Genomic DNA, 18,471 nt, shown 5'->3' on the forward strand with positions numbered 1-18,471 from the left:
ATCCCATCTACCTACATAACTCCCCAGTTCATCCAAACTGCGCAAATGAAGCACCATCCTTAGGTCCCGACCGGTGCAGCAGTGCAATGTTCATGCCCCACTCCGTTCGCCTAGGTACCTACCTTAGGTGTGCTTGAAGAGGAAGCTCGACAGCAAATCGCTGATACTGGACCGGTGGACCAACACTTCCGCGAAGCATGAAAATGATGAAATGAGGTGAAAAAAGCCGACGATGCTGTGTGGCTGCCCAATGACGCAGCGCTAGATCATCAATCCGATTACGATTACCCCAGAGAGCCGCTGCAGCTGTGCCTCTGCCGCGCCGGCCTCTCTGCGCTCTGTCGATAGATACCACCTAAAGACGGACCCCTTTCGTCCTTGAAACTTCCTCTAGTGACATTGTCGTTGCTTGAACAACGCAAGCAATCAGAGACGGCAGCAGCAGCAGCGCAGCATTGCAACCACTCATGCGCATCTCGAAACCAATGCCCGACACCGACGAAGAAAGTTTAACTTTGACGTTGGTGTACTTAGGTTAGGCCGACCGTTTGAGGCTTGAGCCATTTCCCCGACGCGCCGACGCGTTGCCGCACACACAACCCACACCACCCACACAGATCCGCCCAAGCCGTCTCTGATTCCCTGTGGCATCCAGCCCAGTGCGGCAAGGCCACAACCAGCGCCTTGGCTTGCCAGTTGCCCGCCTCAGGCTCGGTGCTTGTTGCCTGTTGAAGGTTTCTGCGCCGCACGCCCAATCACCAAGCGCGGACCTGCTCATCCAGTCGACGGAAGAATTGGGGAAAAAGAAGAAACCCTGGAGTTCCCAATCCATTCAACATCCCGCGCCGACACGCCCAATCAATCGCCAGCACATGTTTGCCCGTCGCTGATAGGGTCCTTCACGAGATCCTCCAACTCAATGAATGCATCCAGGATTCCAGGGGTTGATTCTCGCAGCCGGGAATTATTGGAGAGGCGCATTTCGAACCCTTGAGCCCAGCAACTTGTCAAGTCATCATTCCTACACATCATATGGATGCTGCTTCGGTGCCGATGCCCCGGAAGAGGAGCCGAAGCCAAGGTCCCGGCCGAGGTCATGACGGCTCCGCTTATCCACCTGCGAAACACCTCAAACGCGAGAATGCGGCACACCCCACCATTGCCGGACATGCGTTGTTAGCCCAATACTACGCTGAAATTGAGACGCTGCGACAGTACGTCCTTTCGAAACTGCCGGCCTCTTCACGTCTCCGACGGAAGAAGATTGCTCTGGTAGGTCAACGCACCTCTTCTGAGAAGGCCTTGACCGAAGAGGAGCTTGCTCTGAAAGAGCTCTTGGACACAACCATTGTCGCGAGCCGCGAGCATGCTGGTGACCCCAAAGACTACCGGTGGCAGCATTGGGTCAGCTTCTCCCAGAAAGGGGATAAGTCCTATGTGACTCTCTCGGATGGTCTCCAGGGATCCCTATACTCTCAGTCGGAGGTAAGTCAGTGGTATAGGCAAACAACAACCTGTTAGACGCTGTAACTCACAAGGTCATGCGCAAAAGATCGTTGACTTTGTAATCTGGTTCCTCTTCTCCCGCAACAGTTCCGGCCCGTGGCCGAAGCACTTGCTCTGCGATGGCTTTCGGAGACAGCCCGGCTCGGCCGTCAGTGCCGGTCCTCAAAACTTAGCGAGCCATATTCCGGGCTTGTATTCCATCTACCCTAATCAGCATGTGCAGGCTCTCAAGGAGCCTCCCTGGCCTCAGCTGCTCATGTTGCTGGGGGAAGCAGGGGAAAGAATCATGATTGACCTCCTGGTGGACGGTGCTATATTCCGGCCTGTGAAAGCCGGAAAAGACAACCTTTACCAACTGAGCGGGATTCCGATCTCAGAGCTCGAGCCTGTAGTGCCAATTGCGAACAAAACAGCGCCTAGGTCGCAGATCGCAGGCTCAAAAGATGCTGAGCTCCGGCCGTCAGAAATAACCTTTGTGAGAAGTAGGATGCTCTATGCCAGAGCTTCTCTCAATGCTCGCGGCCTCGTGCAATTCGGACTGCGCCATATCCGTATGTTGAACCCCGTTTGCATTTTACCCAGTAATAACACCCAGCTTACACCTCTAGACGTTCTGAATCGCTATCCCTACAGGCCCCAATCCGCCGCTGGAACGGATCGGCCTAATGAAAATGCTGTGCACGTCATGATGTATATGTTTCCGCGCCAGTTTGGACTGCACAACGTGTTTATCTCGCCAGTGGACCGTCAACAGACAGCTCAGAAATTTCACGATTATACCCTTCGGGAAGAGGAGATAGCAAAGAGGTTTCCAGCATTAGGCGAGGGTGGAAAGCCTTCCATACACGTCCCGAAGAGACTTAGAGGCGCCGTCAAACACCTGACTCAACGACTCCAGATACTCCACGGACGCTGCGCCTACTCGGAGATGCTGCAGCATTACTGTCCGGTGAGCAGTCCTAACACCATGAGGAAGATTGCCTTGCTGACAATGACCAGGTTCAGGGGCTGGTGGACGGCAAGAGAAAGGCCCAGACAGTCTCAAGTAGTAAGGCTTTGCAGTCGGCCAAAACTGCCAAGGGCCGAAAGAAGTCGAAACCACCAGCGAATTCTATCCCAGAGCTTCAGTATGCATCGGTCATTGAACTTGCTACCCCGGCGTCCAGCGTTTCTGCTTTCTGTCGGGCGGTAATTTCAAAAGTCATCCCCAATGAATTCTGGGGCCAGGGTCCTACACAGGAGCACAACAAGGCGTGCTTCCTGAAGAAGGTTCACCACTTCATCCATCTCCGTCGCTTTGAGAGCATGTCGCTTCATGAAGTAATGGACGGAATAAAAGTAGGGACAGGAACTGTCGCCCGGATGTCATTGCACCATGTTGACAACTTCGCAGGTACGTGACATAGATTGGCTCACGCCTCCAGGACTCCAAAATCAAAAAAGCTCCCAGTCGGACACGCGGAAGCGGACTGAAATACTTTACGAATTCCTGTATTATCTGTTTGATTCATTCTTGATACCCCTGATCCGCAGCAGTTTTTATGTCACCGAGTCTAGTGCCAACCGATACCAGCTCTTTTTCTTCCGCCATGACGTTTGGCGATATGTGGCCGAGCCGGCCATGGCAGCTTTGAAAACAAACATGTTTGAGGAGGTGAGGATAGACGATGCTCTCCGGATACTGCAGTCTCGTCGCCTCGGCGTTTCCCAGTTGCGACTCCTTCCTAAACAGACAACGCTGCGCCCGATCATGAACCTGCGGCGGCGAGCGATCCTCAGAGGAAACGGCAAAACGATGCTAGGTCCCAGCATCAACACGGTTCTGGGTCCAGTCAATTCGGTGTTGGAACTCGAAAAGGTGGGATTACCCGGTTGATTTTGTGATGTGAAGGTACGCCTCTGACGTTGCTACTAGTCGCTCAATGCAGCCCGTTTGGGCTCGTCACTCTTCTCCGTGGGAGACATTTACCAACGCATCAAAGATTTCAAAAGCAGGCTCGGCGAAGGAAAACATGAGCTCTACTTCGCCAAGGTGGACGTCCAGGCGGCTTTCGACACGATTCCCCAGGACGCAATGATTGCGTTGCTGAAGCGGATTCCGCGGCAGTCGGAGTATGAAATGTCAAAACACGTCGAGGTGCGGCTGCTGGAGGCTGCATTTGGCAGCGGCGCCGTCGCCAAAGCGGCCAAGCGATGGCATATAGTGGCCAGAACCAGCAGCGACACTAGGACTTTTCTAGAGAGAATCGAAAAGTCGATCGCAGCCAAGAAGAGAGGCACCGTCTTCGTCGACAGCACTGTGCGGAAGAAGCACAGCACCCGGGACCTGTTGGCGCTCACCACCGCGCACATTGAGGAAAACCTGGTCCGCATCGGCAAGAAGTACTACCGCCAAAAGAGCGGCATCCCGCAGGGGTCAGTCCTCTCGTCGATGCTCTGCAACTACTTTTACGCGGACCTGGAACGGAACCATCTCGGTTTCCTGCAGGCTGACGACAGCCTCCTCCTGCGCCTGATCGACGACTTCTTGCTGATCACCACGGACCAGAGAAAGGCAGGCAAATTTGTCAGGGTCATGCACGGCGGCCTGCCCGAATACGGCGTCACCGTCAACCCGGCAAAGAGCCTGGCCAATTTTCCCCTGGAAGTGCGAGGCGTACATGTGCCCCGGCCGGATGACAGCCGGATGTTTCCGTACTGCGGGCTCTTGATTGACTGTGAGACGTTGGCTGTGACCAAGCAGAGGGATATCAGTTCGAAGGGTTCTGGTACGCATTTACTTGGCTTTTCTTTGTCGATTTGAATTGCAACTGACCATGGCCCAGCAATCTTCAACTCGCTCACGGTCGAGTTCTCACGATGCCCAGGGCAGAACTTCAAGCGTAAAGTACTGAGTAAGCTAGGAGCTCTCCTTGATCCGTTGGCCATTCCTTTTCCTGCTGTTCATATACTTGCGGTGCTTTTTATCGCAGGACGGTGCTAATTACCATCTCCTAGACGCCTTCAAGATCCAATCCCACCTCATGTTCTTTGACACGTCGCACAACCGGCGGCGGACGGTGCTGGCCAACATCTACACGGCGTTTGTCGAGACGGCCACCAAGATGTGGGCCTATGCACGGTGCATGGCGGCCGGCCGGCCAGGCTCGGGGCTTGTGATTGGTAAGTGTTCCTCGTTTCCCTAGTCTGTGAATCTTTGGCTGATGATTCAATCTTTCGTCTTGGTCCTAGACACCATCAAGACGCTGATTGACGTCTCGTTTGTGCTGCTGACCAGCAGGTCCAGGAGGGAGCGGTACCCGGGTTATAAGTGTGCTGTTAACAAGGGGGAGGTGGCTTGGTGAGTTTTCTCCATTGATTGGTTCCTCCTCTCCCCCGGACAAGCAACTTGGAATGCGTACCGCTAAACCCTTGTCCTCTTTGTCGGTAGGCTTGCCATGGTGGCCTTTAGACAGGTCCTGGTGAGGAAGCAGACTGGCTACAGGGAAGTGATTGCGTGGTTGGAGGAAGAGACACGGAAGCTGTCGGGCCAACGGAGCTTGGACTGTGAGGCGCTCGTCAGGGCTGTCAAGACACTGCCGGCCCGTTGTCGAGCGTGATACCTATACAGGAAAGGGTGAGTGTCAGCCACCTCGAGGCTCCGAGGCCTCCAACTAAGTAGGCACAACTTCGGGCCAGTGTAATACTTTCCAGCTTCTCAGGCTAACCCTCTACTCCTGATATCACGTATTTCCAACTTCCAAGCCGGTTGCATCTATACCGGGACAACCCTGGCAAAATCTGACAATAGCATCAAAAACGATCAAACTCCCGCCCCTGCTGAACTCCAACCAAAGTCCAACCCGCCGGAGGAGTCTGGTCTCTATGCCGCCTACGTTGCTAAGTTCAGGTACTATGCTCGTGTGCCCAAATATACACGACTTGATTTCTTCCCTCGTCGCATTTTCTTCCCGAGTTCTAACGGACCCGACTGACTCGACGATTCAATACTGCGCTTAGCGTCTCCCACTACGAGCTGAGGCCTCTCGCAAGACTCCTGACAGGAAAGTATCCGCCGTTAACTACCTGCCTCACATGGACCACTTACTCCGCGGTCAATGTCATTGTGGCAGACGTGAAGCTGAATCCAGATCAGCTGCCGAGAATTGGACACGTGGACAACGTTGAAACTCTCAAGCGATTTGCAGTCGTCGACACCATCCCAGAAGATGTTGCCCTGAGGCTTTTTCTCGTCGAGGACATGACTGCTCCCGTTATCGAGGTCTTAGGTAGCGCATACGACTGCAACCCGTTATTCTTTGCGCACCACATGTATACGACAGGTGCAAGAAAAGAGGAATACATTGGCCACGATGGAAAACCAACTAAACCACTTAAACCAGAACTCTACCCTTCTGAGCCCCATTCAACAGCCCATCCAGATGTATACACACCGAGTGAAAAGGGAGCCTTTCCGTTTTTCTCGCTACCCTTCCGAAGGACCCTTGGCCATAACCTCGGCCCAGAAATCATCGAGTCCATCCAGCAGAAGCGGTCAATGTTTCGTCAGCTTCATACTATCAGGAGTTTTGCTCAACTTGGGATGCTCGAGGAGAGAGTGTCAGGCACAATACTACCTGTAGTACCTATCTCCGATACAAAGAGCACGCATACTAGTGTTGGTCAGTACCTTGCATTAAGCTATCTCCCAGCCACTGTCAGGTAGTCTAATTCAGAGATACGCAGGGATATTGTTATTTGACTCACCAGGAGCCAGTCCTACAGATTCTCGATGGGCATTACATTGGACACTACCTGATCGACCCCCAATACGTCGCCCTCTGTTCGACATAATCCCTTCATTCTCTTCGACGAATTTGTCGGCTGGACCGCCGGGACACCGCCCTGATCCCTCTCCGCCAACTCATGGAGGGGCAGCGCCATTCAACAAGTCCACCAAGTACGATTTGGACCACTATAACCCATCCTTCAGGAACATCTTACTTGAGCAGCTGGTCGGCCATCAAGGCAGATACTTCCGCCATGCCCTAGTCGAGGACCCGGCACTTCTTCTCTGCGCCATTACCAAGTCAATGCTTGGCGCTTGGCGAGCAATATCAGCTGATTTCGATGATCTCGAGCGCTTAGACGAATATGAGATTCACAAAACTGAATTTCTTGGCGACATATACATAGAGGATCGCATAACTCAAAATGAAGCTCTCAAGCTTATCCTGGATGATCTCACACAGTCAGCCCGGGTCCTTCAATCTGGCGGATGCGCAACGTTACGCTGTAAAAAGGGGACTCGGGCTCGCTCCATCATGAAGGACCTGGCTGCCGATGTTGACCACTTGATCAACCACGTCCAGCGCCAGCTAGCCACAGTCCATCAGCACATCAGCTTACTAGCAAGTATCCGCTCCATCAAGGAAACGGAAAGGTCAATAGAGCAGTCCCACAGGCTCGGGTCAGCATAATAAGCCCCTCGTGTCTGGTGTCTAGACAGGCTGTCGTTCTAAGAAATAGGACTAACTAGGACACTCCAAACAGGCACCTTTCAAAACTCGCCACAGTCTATGTCCCGCTCTCCTTCGTGTCCTCCTTGTTCGGCATGAATGTACTGGAAATCTCGCCCGAGACAACGCCTAAATGGCTGTACTTTGCTATTGCCCTCCCACTCACATTTGTCTCCCTGGCCGCAATAACGGGCTGGAACTACTGGAAGAGTGTGGCGGAGTGGTGGGACTCTTGGGAGTGGGAGGAGGTCTTTGATCGGCCGTCTTGGTTGAAACGCATACCAGGGCAGAAAGACACAGACACGGTTTGACCAACGGAGGACGAGAGGGCATAGAAGTAGGAGCAGGGGATCAATGCGCAGGAATGCAAAGCACACGCTACAAGACGTCTCGCCAGGCTGGCAGACAAGGTGTCTGCTGACTTGGGTAGTTCTACCTTTTAGCTAGGCGTCAGGTTTTTCCTAGTAATTGCCTAGAAAATCAACACGTAAATGGATGCTCCTCACTAGGCAGCGGTCAAGTTGTGAATTGAACGTTTACTTGTACTAAGCTGTAACGCCAAAACTCCAAAGGAGATTCACGAACATATTCCAGTGCTTCAGGAAGTAGTACCATCTGCAACATAAATAGCAATGACTACCAGTACCTATCTAGAATAGTCTCATTCAGGTCATCACTCATTAGCACATCCAATCCACGATCTGCTCGTCGCTAGACCGTCCACCATCTATCCATCCGGCCCGGGAAAACATGTAACTGAATAGAAGCACGCCAGGATTCAGAGAGGCCAGTACAACTCAAGAGAATTCGGAAGTCAGACAAGCTTTTCAAGATACAAAAAACAGAACGGACGGCATGAAAACGCATAATAGCAAAGCAATATCATGACAGAAACACACAATTAGAACATCTTTGAAGACCCCAAGTGCGCGTAAATAGATGTATCATGCATCCCCTGTCCCTTTTATTCCCCATCCCGTCATCATCAGTAAAAAAACAGACCCCCAACTCCGACTGAGAGAAAGCAAGCAACACTAAGCCACACAAGACATGATGAGAGAGACGAAACTAGGAAAGAAAGAAAATGTAAAAAGGCAAGAAGAAGGAATTTCATTTCCCAATAATATCCCTCCCCATCCCCCCCGCCCCCCTCCATCTAACGACAACCAACCATTCCTGATATGTAGCCCATCAAAGATACCCACCAGCCTCAGCCATGCTAAGGTCACTCTGCGCGCCCTGAATATTGCGGGGATCCGCACCAGCACCAGCACCAGCACTCCTGTCCAGCTGCTGTCCAGCGGCGGCAGTAGTAGTACCCGTGGTGGCAGCGGTAAGGTTACTCCTCGCCAGCAAACTAACACCGCCCGCGTCAGAGCTGGGCGTGGGCATCCTCACAGCCCCCTTCCCTTTGCTATCCCCCATACCACTACTGCTCGGCCTGCTGCTATGATGATGATGATGCCGCCCACCACCACCACCAGAATTCGCCACGAGCACCTGGGCCGGGGTAACCACGATCTCATCTTCCCCTCTGCCCGCATCATCACCCTTGCGCAGGACTAGCGGGAACAGCACGATGCGGACGGTCGCGTTGGCCGCCTCGAGCTCCTCATTGGTCATGCCGCCCTGGCCTTTGTTGGCCTCGTTCATGAGGGCGGCGTTGAAGGCGACCGTCTCGGTCAGCTCGCCCGTGTCGTCGTACTCGGGCTGCAGCGGCGGGAGCATCATGTACTCTGCGCGCTGGCAGCGCATTTCGATGGCCAGGGCGACGGCCTCGCGGACCACGCGGCGGAGCTGGGTGGTGATTTGCTCCTCGAGGTTGGAGGGCGGAGGCAGGATCTTGGCGAGCGTGTCCATGATGGCCTGCACGACGGCCTCGGTGTCCTGGTCGCGCTGCTTCTTGAATGACGGGCGGCGCGAAAGCAAGGTCAGGGTCACGGCGCGCCACTGGCGGACCGCGTGGGGCGGGCCGACCTCGAGCAGCTGCTTCTCGAGCTGCTTGAGCTTCTGGCGCTGCTCGCGGTCCATGCCGAAGAGGTAGCGCGTAAAGACAAACTCCCAGATCATGGTCATGGTCATGCTCATGAAGATGTCGCGGCGGCGCACGCGGTCGTTGAGGTACGTGTCGACGTTGGTGCCGTCGAGCACGGCGTTGTCGAGGCGGTCAATGAGCTTCTCGTCGCTGAGCTCCGACGTCAGCCGGCAGGCGCGCATGTCGCTGAACTTGGAGAAGCGCAGAACCCATTGCTGCACGTGGGCGCACAGCTGCTGGCAGCGGTGGTCAAAGTAGTCGATATCGTGCAGCTCGAGGAAGTCGGCGTCGTCGGACGGCTTGGCCTGTTCGAGGATTCGTTGCTGCAGCTCGCGGATCTGGTCCTTGGTCGACTCGAGCTGGGCAACCAGCTGGGCTATCTCGGCGTCCTTGTCTTGCACGGTACGGGCTTGCTGGGCAGCGGCGTCGCGGGCTAGTTGCAACTCCTTGGCGGTGCGGGCGTTTTCGGTCTCGAGACGGGTGACCTCCTCGCGGTGTTTGACGGCGATGGCCGAGGTGGAGCTGCGCAGGCCCTCGTTTGTCTGCTTCAACCGCTCAATGACCTCGTTTGCCTCGTGCAACATGCGCTTAAGCGACTCGATCTCGGAGTCGCGCTCGGCCAGGGCGCTGGCATTGCGGTGGCTCGATGACAGCTCGGCCTGGGCACGGGCTTCGGTGAGCATGCGGTTCTCAGCAAGCAGCTGTTCGACGCGCGACTCGAGCTCGAGCACCTGCATGCTCTGTCGGCGGCGCATGCTGTGCGGCCGAGTCGGTGAGCGCGGCGAGCCGATGCGGCCCTCGCCATAGCCATCCTAGGCCGGGTCAGCAATGATACACAAATTGATAAAATAAAATCAAAAAAAAAAAAAAAATCAAACTTACAAAGACATCGGTCATGTCTTTGGCTCGGACGCGGCCCTCATTCGCAACGGGCGTGGCACTGTGTGGTGGTGCAGGTTTTGAAGCCGACGAAAGAAGCTCGGCGCCAGCGAGCACTCCCAGTGCAGCAGCGGCACCGGCTGCAGTGGCAGTGGTAGCGGTGGGAGTGGGAGTGGCTGGCTTTTTCAGTGGAGTGGCTGGGCGCTCGTTTTGTTGCTGGTGCTGCTGCTGTCTGGCTTTGGCGGCTAGGTCCTGTTGGCTGAGGGACACGGACCGCAGGTCGCCACTGGCACGCTTGTCCATCCTGCGCAGAGAGAGTGGGGGCGTGCCCGTACAGGAGCGGAGACTGCCGGGGCTGTCAAGTCGCAGGGGCTGCACGGGCTCTGGCGTGCGCAGGCGGGCCATGCTGGTATTGGACGACATCCGCCGCAGCTGGCCATCGGCAGTGGGCCTTGGCGTTTGGCCAGCGTTATCCGACACGCTGCGAAGGGAAGCCACAGAGGCACCTGCAGCCATAGTAGGAGCACCAGCAGCACCAACACCAGCACTAGTGGAAATTGTCCCCCGCTGCTTCTTGACCTGCAACTTTTCTTGCTCAGGCGAGTATGGCAGCGGCGATGAGGGCTCGTGCAGCCGAGGAGTCTCTGGCCCAATGACTCTGGCGTGACCACTCAATGGAGATCGTCGACCTAGACGTCGCTCGTCTTCGGGGGGCACCTTTGGCGACAAAGACCTGTATCTGTCTCGAAGTGGTGTCTCCTCAATTGACATTGACTCGCGCAGATGCACCCCGCTGTCGCGGAGACCTTCATTGCCACCGGGAATGTGTCGCGACACACGAGGTGAGTCGGATCCGAACCCGCTGTCTCGGCCGGCGTCAGGGGTGGCTAGGATGCGTCGAGTTCCATGCGTTGTCGGTCTTGTGTGTTTCTTGTTGGCCGGCTCCTCGTCCGAGACTTCTTCTTGCACCGGTGGCAGACTAGTCTGAGAGCGCATAAACTCCGTGATGCTGCCCAAGGGGGGAAGACGCACTGGCTGGTCTGCCGCGAGCTCGGCCTGGCCCTTTTCGTTGTCGTCCGCTGTGACATCTCTCGTAGTGAACGCCTCTTCGTCTGCAATGTCGTCGGGGAATGAAAACGCTCGCTGCACTGGCTCCGGCGACGGCGTCCTTGACCTTCGACGCTCCTTCCTCCCCCTCTTTGACGGCTCCCCAGCTGTTGATAGATCCCTGAGCGACCTGGGGATCGTCTCCGAGTCCATCCTTCCCAAGCCAGAACCCTCAGGCAGGCCCCGAGACTCGGTGCTCGCCTCCTCGGTTGTCTGCTTAACCATCTCCATGCTCTTGTCCTCTGTCTCGTGCTGCTGTTTCGCCGCTTCCATTGTAGGCTCCCGAGCTTCCACAATTCGCCCTGCTTCCTCCTCAACTATCGTCCTTCTCTCCAATTGGATATCTTCCGTCTTTGCCGGTTCCTCCAATTCCACCGTACTCTGCACAACCTTCTCCTCAGACTTGGCCACCTCACCAGCAGGAACACCCCCAACATTCTCCAAGTCCACGTCGGCCCCTGATCCCTCAACCGGTTTTCTGTCCGTCCCCTCCCACAAAGCCGGGTCATCAAACAAGTCACCCTCCTCCTCCTCTGGCATCCCCTTGTCGCTCACTGACTTCTTCTGCTTACCTTTCTTTTTCTTTTTCCCGGTGCTACCGAACTTTTCCGCCAGTAGCGAGACGCCTCCGGTAAGGGCGCTCGCCGCTGTAGCAATGGCTGCATCATCCTCCACACCCGCATCCGCCTGCACCTCCTCCTTATCCTTACCCTTCGCACTGACCTCTTCGTAGCCCTTGTCCTTATCCGTACCATCACTGAACGAAGCGTCGACCTCACGAGCCGAGACTACAGGCTGCGGGATCTCGGCCGAGTCTGTCGCCTCCTCTGTCCTGACCTTCTTCCGATGGGCCTCATAGTCGAAAGGCGGGTCGTGAGATATGTGGCTGCTTTCCTGTGCGGGCGTGAGATCGACCTGGCCGAGTTGGCCGCCGGCCAGTTGTTCCATCTGGGGTGTCGGTAAAGGCGAGAGGAGTTTGGGTGACGGCGCATCCGGGGGATAGAGCTCTGGCAGGTTTGGAATCAAACCGAGACCAATTGTCGGTGGGGTGGGAGCTGTGACTGGCGACATTTGCAGAGCATCCGAGACTGGGTCGAGACTGACCGTCTCGACGAGGGGACTTGCCAGTCTACTGCTTGGTTTGTGGCTGGGCTCATCAGCTGCGACGGAGGGGACAGGCTCGGCCACTTCTGGCTTCTTCTCGGGCTCAACGGCGGTATCGTGAGTCTCCCTGCTAGTATCTGCGGGACTCGGAATGACTGGTGCCTCCTCTTCCACCGCTGCAACATCCTTGTTCTTCTTTTTGCCCTTCTTGCTCTTCTTGCGCATGAGACTGGAGCTTTCTTCGCTAGTCTCCTGTGAAGTCGCCTTCTCGCTGTCGAGCGCAGCAGCTCCCGCACCAACAGCAGCGCCAAGTGCTGCCGAGGCTAGCATGTCGGTACCGGAAATCTCCGCATCCTGCGTTGTATCCAAGCCAGACGCGGAAGCGACATCAGTCTTCTTCCCCTTCTTTCTCTTTTCTTTCTTGGACTTCTTGACGCTGAACTCGGCAACCTCTTCTTCCTTTGGCGCTGCCTCTTCTGTTGGAGCGTCGTCTGCGACAAGAACAGCGGTAGACGCATCGGCCGGGAGAACTTCTCTTGGTTCTGCAACCGCCTCAACCTGCGCTGGCTCCTCAATTTGTACTGGCTCCCAGGAGGCAGCCGACTCGTCGACACGGGGAAGCTGGGGAGCACCAGCCGAGTCATGGTGCACAACTTCGCGAATGGCGGCTGGCTCCTCAACCTGTACTGACTCCAAGGGGAGAGCCGACTCCTCGACATGCGGAGGAATGGGAGTACCATCCGACTCAGGGTGGAGAACCACGGAAATGGCGACTGGCTCTTCAACTTGGACTGGTTCCGAGGGAGCTGCCGTCTCCGAAGCTTGTACTGGCTCCGAGGGGACAAAAGACTCCTCGACTTGCGGAGCATTCAAGGGGGCAGTCGACTCATGGTGCACAACCTCGGGAATGGCGGCTGGCTCCTCAACTTGCACTGGCTCTGAAGGGGCAGCCGTCACCTCAACTGGTACTGGCTCCGAGGGGGCAGCCGACTCCTCGAACGGTACTGACTCCGGGGGGACAGATGGCTCCTCGATGTGCGGAAGACTAGGAGGACTGGCTGGGTCAGGGTACACAACCTCCGTAATGGCGGCTGGCTCCTCGACCTGGACCGGCTCCGAGGGAGCTGCCGTCTCCGAAACTTGTACTGGCTCCGAGGACGCGGATGGCTCCTCAACATGTACTGGCTGCGTGGAAGCAGCCGTCTTCTCAACTGGTATTGGCTCCGAGGAGACAGACGGCTCCTCGACTTGCAGAGGATCGTGAGGAACAGCTGACTCATCGCGCACAACCTCGGAAATGGCGACTGGCTCCTGCACCCGAACGGACTCCGTGACTACAGTCGGCTCATCGGCAGGCGCAGCCACCACCTCGGCAACACCAGTTGACTGTTCAACTTCTGCAGGCTCCGGAAGCGCAGCCGTCTCTTCCACCCGCACCTGCTCGGGAGCATCTACCATCGTCCCGGCTTGCACAGGCTCTGGCTCCGGTACCGTCGTCGGCTCCTCGACTCGGAGCGCGGCTTTGGACTTTCTAGTAGAGACCTCATGCTTGACCGCGGCAGGCGTCGCAGCAGCTGCCTCGAACATGGCAATGGCAGCAGCAATTTTGTTGCCCTTCTTCTTGCCCTTCTTTGACTTTGTAGCGCTGCTGCCGGCGGCAGATTGCACTTCACGCTCGGTGACGGGGTCAGGCACGACGGGCTCATTGTTGGCCGACGGATCGCTGCCCTCGCGGCTCGGCCCGCCAAAGATTGCCTCCTCCTCATCGTCCAGTGACACGTCCCGTGGCTCGGGAACATCGGTGACCTGCTCGGTGGCGGTTGATACTGCCGCAGGGCCTGCGAGGGTATCAGACTCGGGCTCGAAAGCTACCGCTGCGGGTTGCTTGCCCTTCTCGTCTGACGTTATGGTTGTCTCATCCTGGAAGGTGTCCGTGCTCAGTCCTTCCTGAGTGGGCTGCTCCGCTGGGGACTCGCCGGCAGCTGACTGAGCAAGGTTTACCGCGGGCTCAGGGGCGGGGGATATCGCGGCTTCTTCAGGGAGCGCTTTAGGGGTCTCCGATTCAGCGATGGGTTCGGCCTCGACCTGTTTGCTTCCTTTGCGTTTCTTGGCCTTCTTTGATTTCTTGGCTGGTAGCGCCCAAAGGTCCTCCTGAAGCTCTTGACCAACATCCGGGGTCGGGGTCGGTTCAGCCAGGGCTGCAGCGGCTGGTCCAGCGACGGGCTCGGTAGCAGACTCTTCAGGGGCTGTTGTGCCAGACTCGGGGGCAGCACTTGGACTGACACCAACACTCGCAGCTACGGCAGCGTCAACAACCACCTCCGCGGAAGTAGGAGCTGGAGTCTCGATTTCCAGCGCTGCAGGGGCGGAAACATCGGCAGTCGATGCCTCCGTAATCGGAGATACCTCTAATTGAGAATCGAGCTGAGACTCGAGCTCGGGTTCAGCAGCCTTGTTCTTGCCTTTTTTCCCCTTCTTGTCTTTCTTGCTCTTCTTAGCCGGCAGTTCAAGGGCTACAGGCTCTTCGGGCTGCTTCTCTGGCGTCACATCAAGCTCCTTGGACTGGGTTTCCTTGGCTTCCGGGACAGACTCTTGAAGTGGCGCCTGGGTGCTGCTGTCCGCCTCCGCCTCGGCGCTAATCACGATTGCGCCGAGTCCGGCGAGATCGGCGGTGACCTGCTCTGGGGCAACGGTAACCTCCGGCGGAAGCTCGACGGACCGCTCTGGTGCGAGATGGGAAGTAGTTTCCAGCGTGGTAGATTTGCCGTCAGACTCCTCTTTTGGAAGGGTTTCCGAGACTTGTTGAACTGCATCAGGTGTCTCGATGACCGGCTCCTTGATGGTCTCTTGATCGCTACCGGTCGTGTCTATCCCAGCAGGAAGGGACGCCTCATTAGGTCCTGTCAGTTCGTGAAGGTCAGGCGACGGTTCGGTTCCCACAGCGACTTCGACTTGCTCGACCACGGGTTCAGCCACAGGCTCAACGGCAGACTCGACTGCGGGCTCTGCTGCAGGCTCTGGCCCGGGCTCTGGCACAACCTCTGATTCAGTCTCACGCTCGAGTGCTGGCTCAAGCTCAGTGGTCTTGTTCTTGCCCTTCTTCTTTTTCTTCTTGCTCGCCTTCTTGGCAGGTCCCTCCAGACTCTCCTCGGACTGAGCCTCAGGCTGCGCTTCGAGCTGTGTCTCAGGCTGGGTAACTTCGGAAACGCTAGGTACTTCTGGGTTTGCCTCGAGAACGTCGGAGGGCTGAGCATCGCTAGCGACGATGGCTGGGTCCGGACTGCCAGTGTCACGCTCTTCGCCGGGAACAGGAACAGGCTCAGATGCCTCGGGCGCAGGAGCGTTCGGTGCGTCAGACTCGGGGTCTTGGGTGGAAGTCTTGTCCTTGCCCTTCTTCTTTTTCTTGTCCTTTTTCCCTTTCTTTGTTGATACCGCTCCTGTGTCATCGGTCTGGGAGTCCGGCTGGACGGTCTCCGGGGTGCCTGGTACCTTTTCCTCGGGTTCCTTCGGCTCGGGTTCGTCAGGTACTGCAGGTGCGGGCTCCTCAGAAGGGACAACCGCAGGAATATCAAGAAGGGGCTCCGACTTCTCGTCCTCGGGAGGGAGAACCAGAGTTTCAGGTTCGGAAGGTAATTGTTGATCTTCAGCAACGCTTGCTTGAGGAGCCTCCGATTCGGTGATCGGTTCTTGCGCTGTGGAAGACTCCACCGGAGCTGAGAGTGTGGATTCCTGAGGATCAATTGGCTCGTGAGGAGTCACAGTGCCAGAAGCGGGCTCAGAATCTGCGACAAGGGATCGCTTCTTCTTCTTCTTGTTTTTCTTGGAGCTTTGGCTTGGTCCGTCCTCAACGTCCTTAGTCTGACTTGTGAGTGGAAGCGACTCGAAATCATCCTTTGCCAAGTGGGCGGTTGCTTCCTGAATAACGGGAACCTCTGCTGCTGTAGGAGCTTGCTGATCTTGTATCTCCTGAATGATGGGCACGGGTTGTTCCTCAACGGCAGGCGTGGCAGCGCCAGAAGCAGGTTCCGACTCAAGAGCAGCCGCCTTCTTCCCTTTCTTGCCCTTCTTTTTCTTGACAGGCAGGTCGAAGCTCTCCTCAGCTTGTATTTCTTGGGGTGCCTCAGGTGCAGCGACAGTCTCTTCGAAAACGGTAGAAGGCTCCCCAGTAGCACTCTCAGCAAGAGGCTCGGAAGACTCGGCAACAGAAACCTGAGTAGCAGAGGGTTCATCTGCGGCTGTGGTGGATTCTTCTGTAGCGGGGACGGCGTCGCTAGTTGCTGTCTCGGAGTCAACGACCTTGGAGCCCCTTTTCTTTCCCTTTTTATCCTTCTTCGACTTCTTGACAGGTAAATCAATGATGTCCTCAGGTTGTTCATGAGAGGGTTCTGTGGAGGGGGTCGAGCCTTCAGCTACAGGGGACGAGGATTGCTCAGGTGCCTCAGGTATTTGAGTCAATTCCTCGACAACAGCGGTTGAGGCTTGCTCAGGTGCCTCTGATACCTGCGTCGGTTCCTCGACGATAGTGGATGAGGCTTGCTCGGTTGCTTCAGCGGGTGTTTCCGTCGGAATCTCAGCGCCAGGTTCTTGAGAAGCGCTTTGCTCTTCCGCGACACGGCTCGGCTCCACCTCAACCACAGCTGGCGTGCTTGTGTCAGAATCTTCAGACTCAACTGTCTTGGACCCCTTGCCCTTCTTCTTTCCTTTCTTAGGCTTCTTGGCAGGCAGGTCCCAAGTCTCATCGGGCTGTGTCTCTTGAGTCTGCTCAACTGACTTGAGTTCTCCGCTGGCGGTGAGCGCCGGCTCCTCAACCATAGGTTGCTGCTCATGGAGCACATCCGAAGAGGGCTCAGGCATGGGTGCTTGAGATGTGCCTGGCTGTTCGATGGACTCGTCTACAACAGGCGTAGGCTCCTCCACTGAGCTGGTGGGGTTTTCGGCAGGAACTAATTCAGCTTCGACGGTCTCTGCGTCCTTCGCGCGCTTGCCCTTTTTGTTCTTCTTGGACTTCTTGGCGGGAAGAGCCCACGCATTATCGACCTGCGTCTCTTGTTGAGGTGTCTCGGGGGTAGGCTCCTCGCTAGGAGTAGCATGTTCGGCTGCCTCTTGAGGCTCCGGCACAGAAGCGGTCGGCTCCCCCGTAGGAACACTGACTGCCTCAATTGTCGATACGCATTCCTCTGGAGCTGTTTCGGCGGGGAGATCGCGTGCCACAGAACTGCTGGACTCTTCAGCTGCCTCCTTGGTTTTCTCAGCAGAAGAACTTGACTCTTCGACAGCAGTGCTCCGCTCTTCCGCAGGGTTGACCACATCACTGGAGACGGGTTCGGGTTCGGTCTGAGCGTTTTGCTCATGCACAGAGCTGGAGGACTTGGAGCCTTTGCCCTTCTTTTTCTTCTTGGGCTTTTTGTCTGAAGTCTCCGAGCTTTCCTCCGACTGCGCCTCGAGCACTGGCTCGGGGGCAAGCTGTGTCTCCTCGATGGGAGTCGGGGTAACCGCCTCAGACTTCTGAACTGCAGATACAGGCCCTTCGGCGACTGAACTGGGAATCTCAGCAGCAGGAACAGGGTCTTCAACGACATGCGTGGGCTCGTCTGCGACAATGGGTTGTTCCTCGGAAGGAGGCGCGAGAGGGGCAGACAGAGAGGTAGGTTCCAAGTCAAGAACTTGAGATCCCTTGGACTTTTTCTTCTTCTTTCCCTTCTTGTCCTTGGCTGGTACATCCCAGGTCTCCTCCGCTTGGGGCTCTGGTACTGGCGCTTGTATTGGTCCCTCGGTGGCAGTGGCTCCAGGGTCTTTCAGGGTGGCGTCAGGTTCCTCAGCAATAGATGTAGGCTCTTGAACAATCGATGCAGGCTCTTCAAGTGGAGCAGATGGTTCGTCAGACAGCGCAACAGGGGCAGAGGTAGTCTCTAGCTCGGGCTCCAGAACCTTAGAACCCTTGCCCTTCTTTTTCTTGTCCTTCTTTGCCTTCTTGGTGGCCGGTAGATCCTCGGCTGCGGTCTCCTGAGAAGCGAGTACTGGCTCTGGCTGAGCGGTCTTAAGGGGAGGCTCGGTCTCAGCTGGAACAGAGCTGCTGGGTTGTTCCACTGACGGCGTAGGCTGCTCGACAATAGCGACAGCATCGTCGACAGCTGGACTCGACTCGTCGGGGGCGGGGATTTTGGGGGTCTCAAGGACAGTTGGGGTCTCCTCTGCGGCCTCAACGGGTTCTTCAGGGGCAAAAGTAGGTTCCTTGTTTGCAGTCGCAGGTTCTTCGACAGCAGGAGCGGGTTCTTCGACAGCAGGAGCGGGTTCTTCGACAGCAGGAGCGGGTTCTTCGACAGCAGGAGCGGGTTCTTCGAC

At 56.4% G+C, this 18,471-nt stretch overlaps 4 protein-coding genes across 4 annotated transcripts; 3 read left to right on the plus strand and 1 right to left on the minus strand.

Annotated features, from left to right (window-relative positions):
- The first annotated feature begins 932 nt into the window (after positions 1-932).
- N656DRAFT_243633 (uncharacterized protein) lies at positions 933-1,913 on the plus strand. Its single transcript, XM_064808993.1, has 2 exons — positions 933-1,485; positions 1,573-1,913. Exons 1-2 carry the CDS (start codon positions 1,033-1,035, stop codon positions 1,714-1,716), a joined length of 597 nt encoding a protein of 198 aa, XP_064673959.1. The 5' UTR covers positions 933-1,032; the 3' UTR covers positions 1,717-1,913.
- Positions 1,914-5,617: 3,704 nt separating this feature from the next.
- Positions 5,618-6,459, plus strand: N656DRAFT_243349 (uncharacterized protein). The gene is made up of 2 exons (XM_064808990.1): positions 5,618-6,163; positions 6,232-6,459. Exons 1-2 carry the CDS (start codon positions 5,747-5,749, stop codon positions 6,337-6,339), a joined length of 525 nt encoding a protein of 174 aa, XP_064673960.1. The 5' UTR covers positions 5,618-5,746; the 3' UTR covers positions 6,340-6,459.
- A 350-nt stretch (positions 6,460-6,809) lies between these two features.
- Positions 6,810-7,315, plus strand: N656DRAFT_794706 (uncharacterized protein; the record flags this gene model as incomplete). Its single annotated transcript, XM_064817324.1, has 2 exons — positions 6,810-6,955; positions 7,039-7,315. The coding sequence occupies 2 exons, from the start codon at positions 6,810-6,812 to the stop codon at positions 7,313-7,315; spliced, it is 423 nt and encodes a 140-aa protein (XP_064673961.1).
- An 880-nt stretch (positions 7,316-8,195) lies between these two features.
- N656DRAFT_701729 (uncharacterized protein) lies at positions 8,196-9,794 on the minus strand (the record flags this gene model as incomplete). The annotated part of the gene is made up of 1 exon (XM_064810967.1): positions 8,196-9,794. One exon carries the CDS (start codon positions 9,792-9,794, stop codon positions 8,196-8,198), a length of 1,599 nt encoding a protein of 532 aa, XP_064673962.1.
- Positions 9,795-18,471: the final 8,677 nt, after the last annotated feature.

The sequence above is a fragment of the Canariomyces notabilis genome, assembly GCF_033297395.1.
Source record: "Canariomyces notabilis strain CBS 508.74 unplaced genomic scaffold N656scaffold_2, whole genome shotgun sequence".
Classification (NCBI taxonomy): Eukaryota; Fungi; Ascomycota; class Sordariomycetes; order Sordariales; family Chaetomiaceae; genus Canariomyces; species Canariomyces notabilis.

Coding starts and splice junctions, on each gene's coding strand:
- N656DRAFT_243349 (XM_064808990.1), top strand. CDS start 5,747: ATGACTGCTCCCGTTATCGAGGTCTTAGGTAGCGCATACGACTGCAAC. Junction 6,164..6,231: donor CAAAGAGCACGCATACTAGT/GTTGGTCAGTAC, acceptor AGAGATACGCAG/GGATATTGTTATTTGACTCA.
- N656DRAFT_243633 (XM_064808993.1), top strand. CDS start 1,033: ATGGATGCTGCTTCGGTGCCGATGCCCCGGAAGAGGAGCCGAAGCCAA. Junction 1,486..1,572: donor CCCTATACTCTCAGTCGGAG/GTAAGTCAGTGG, acceptor CTTTGTAATCTG/GTTCCTCTTCTCCCGCAACA.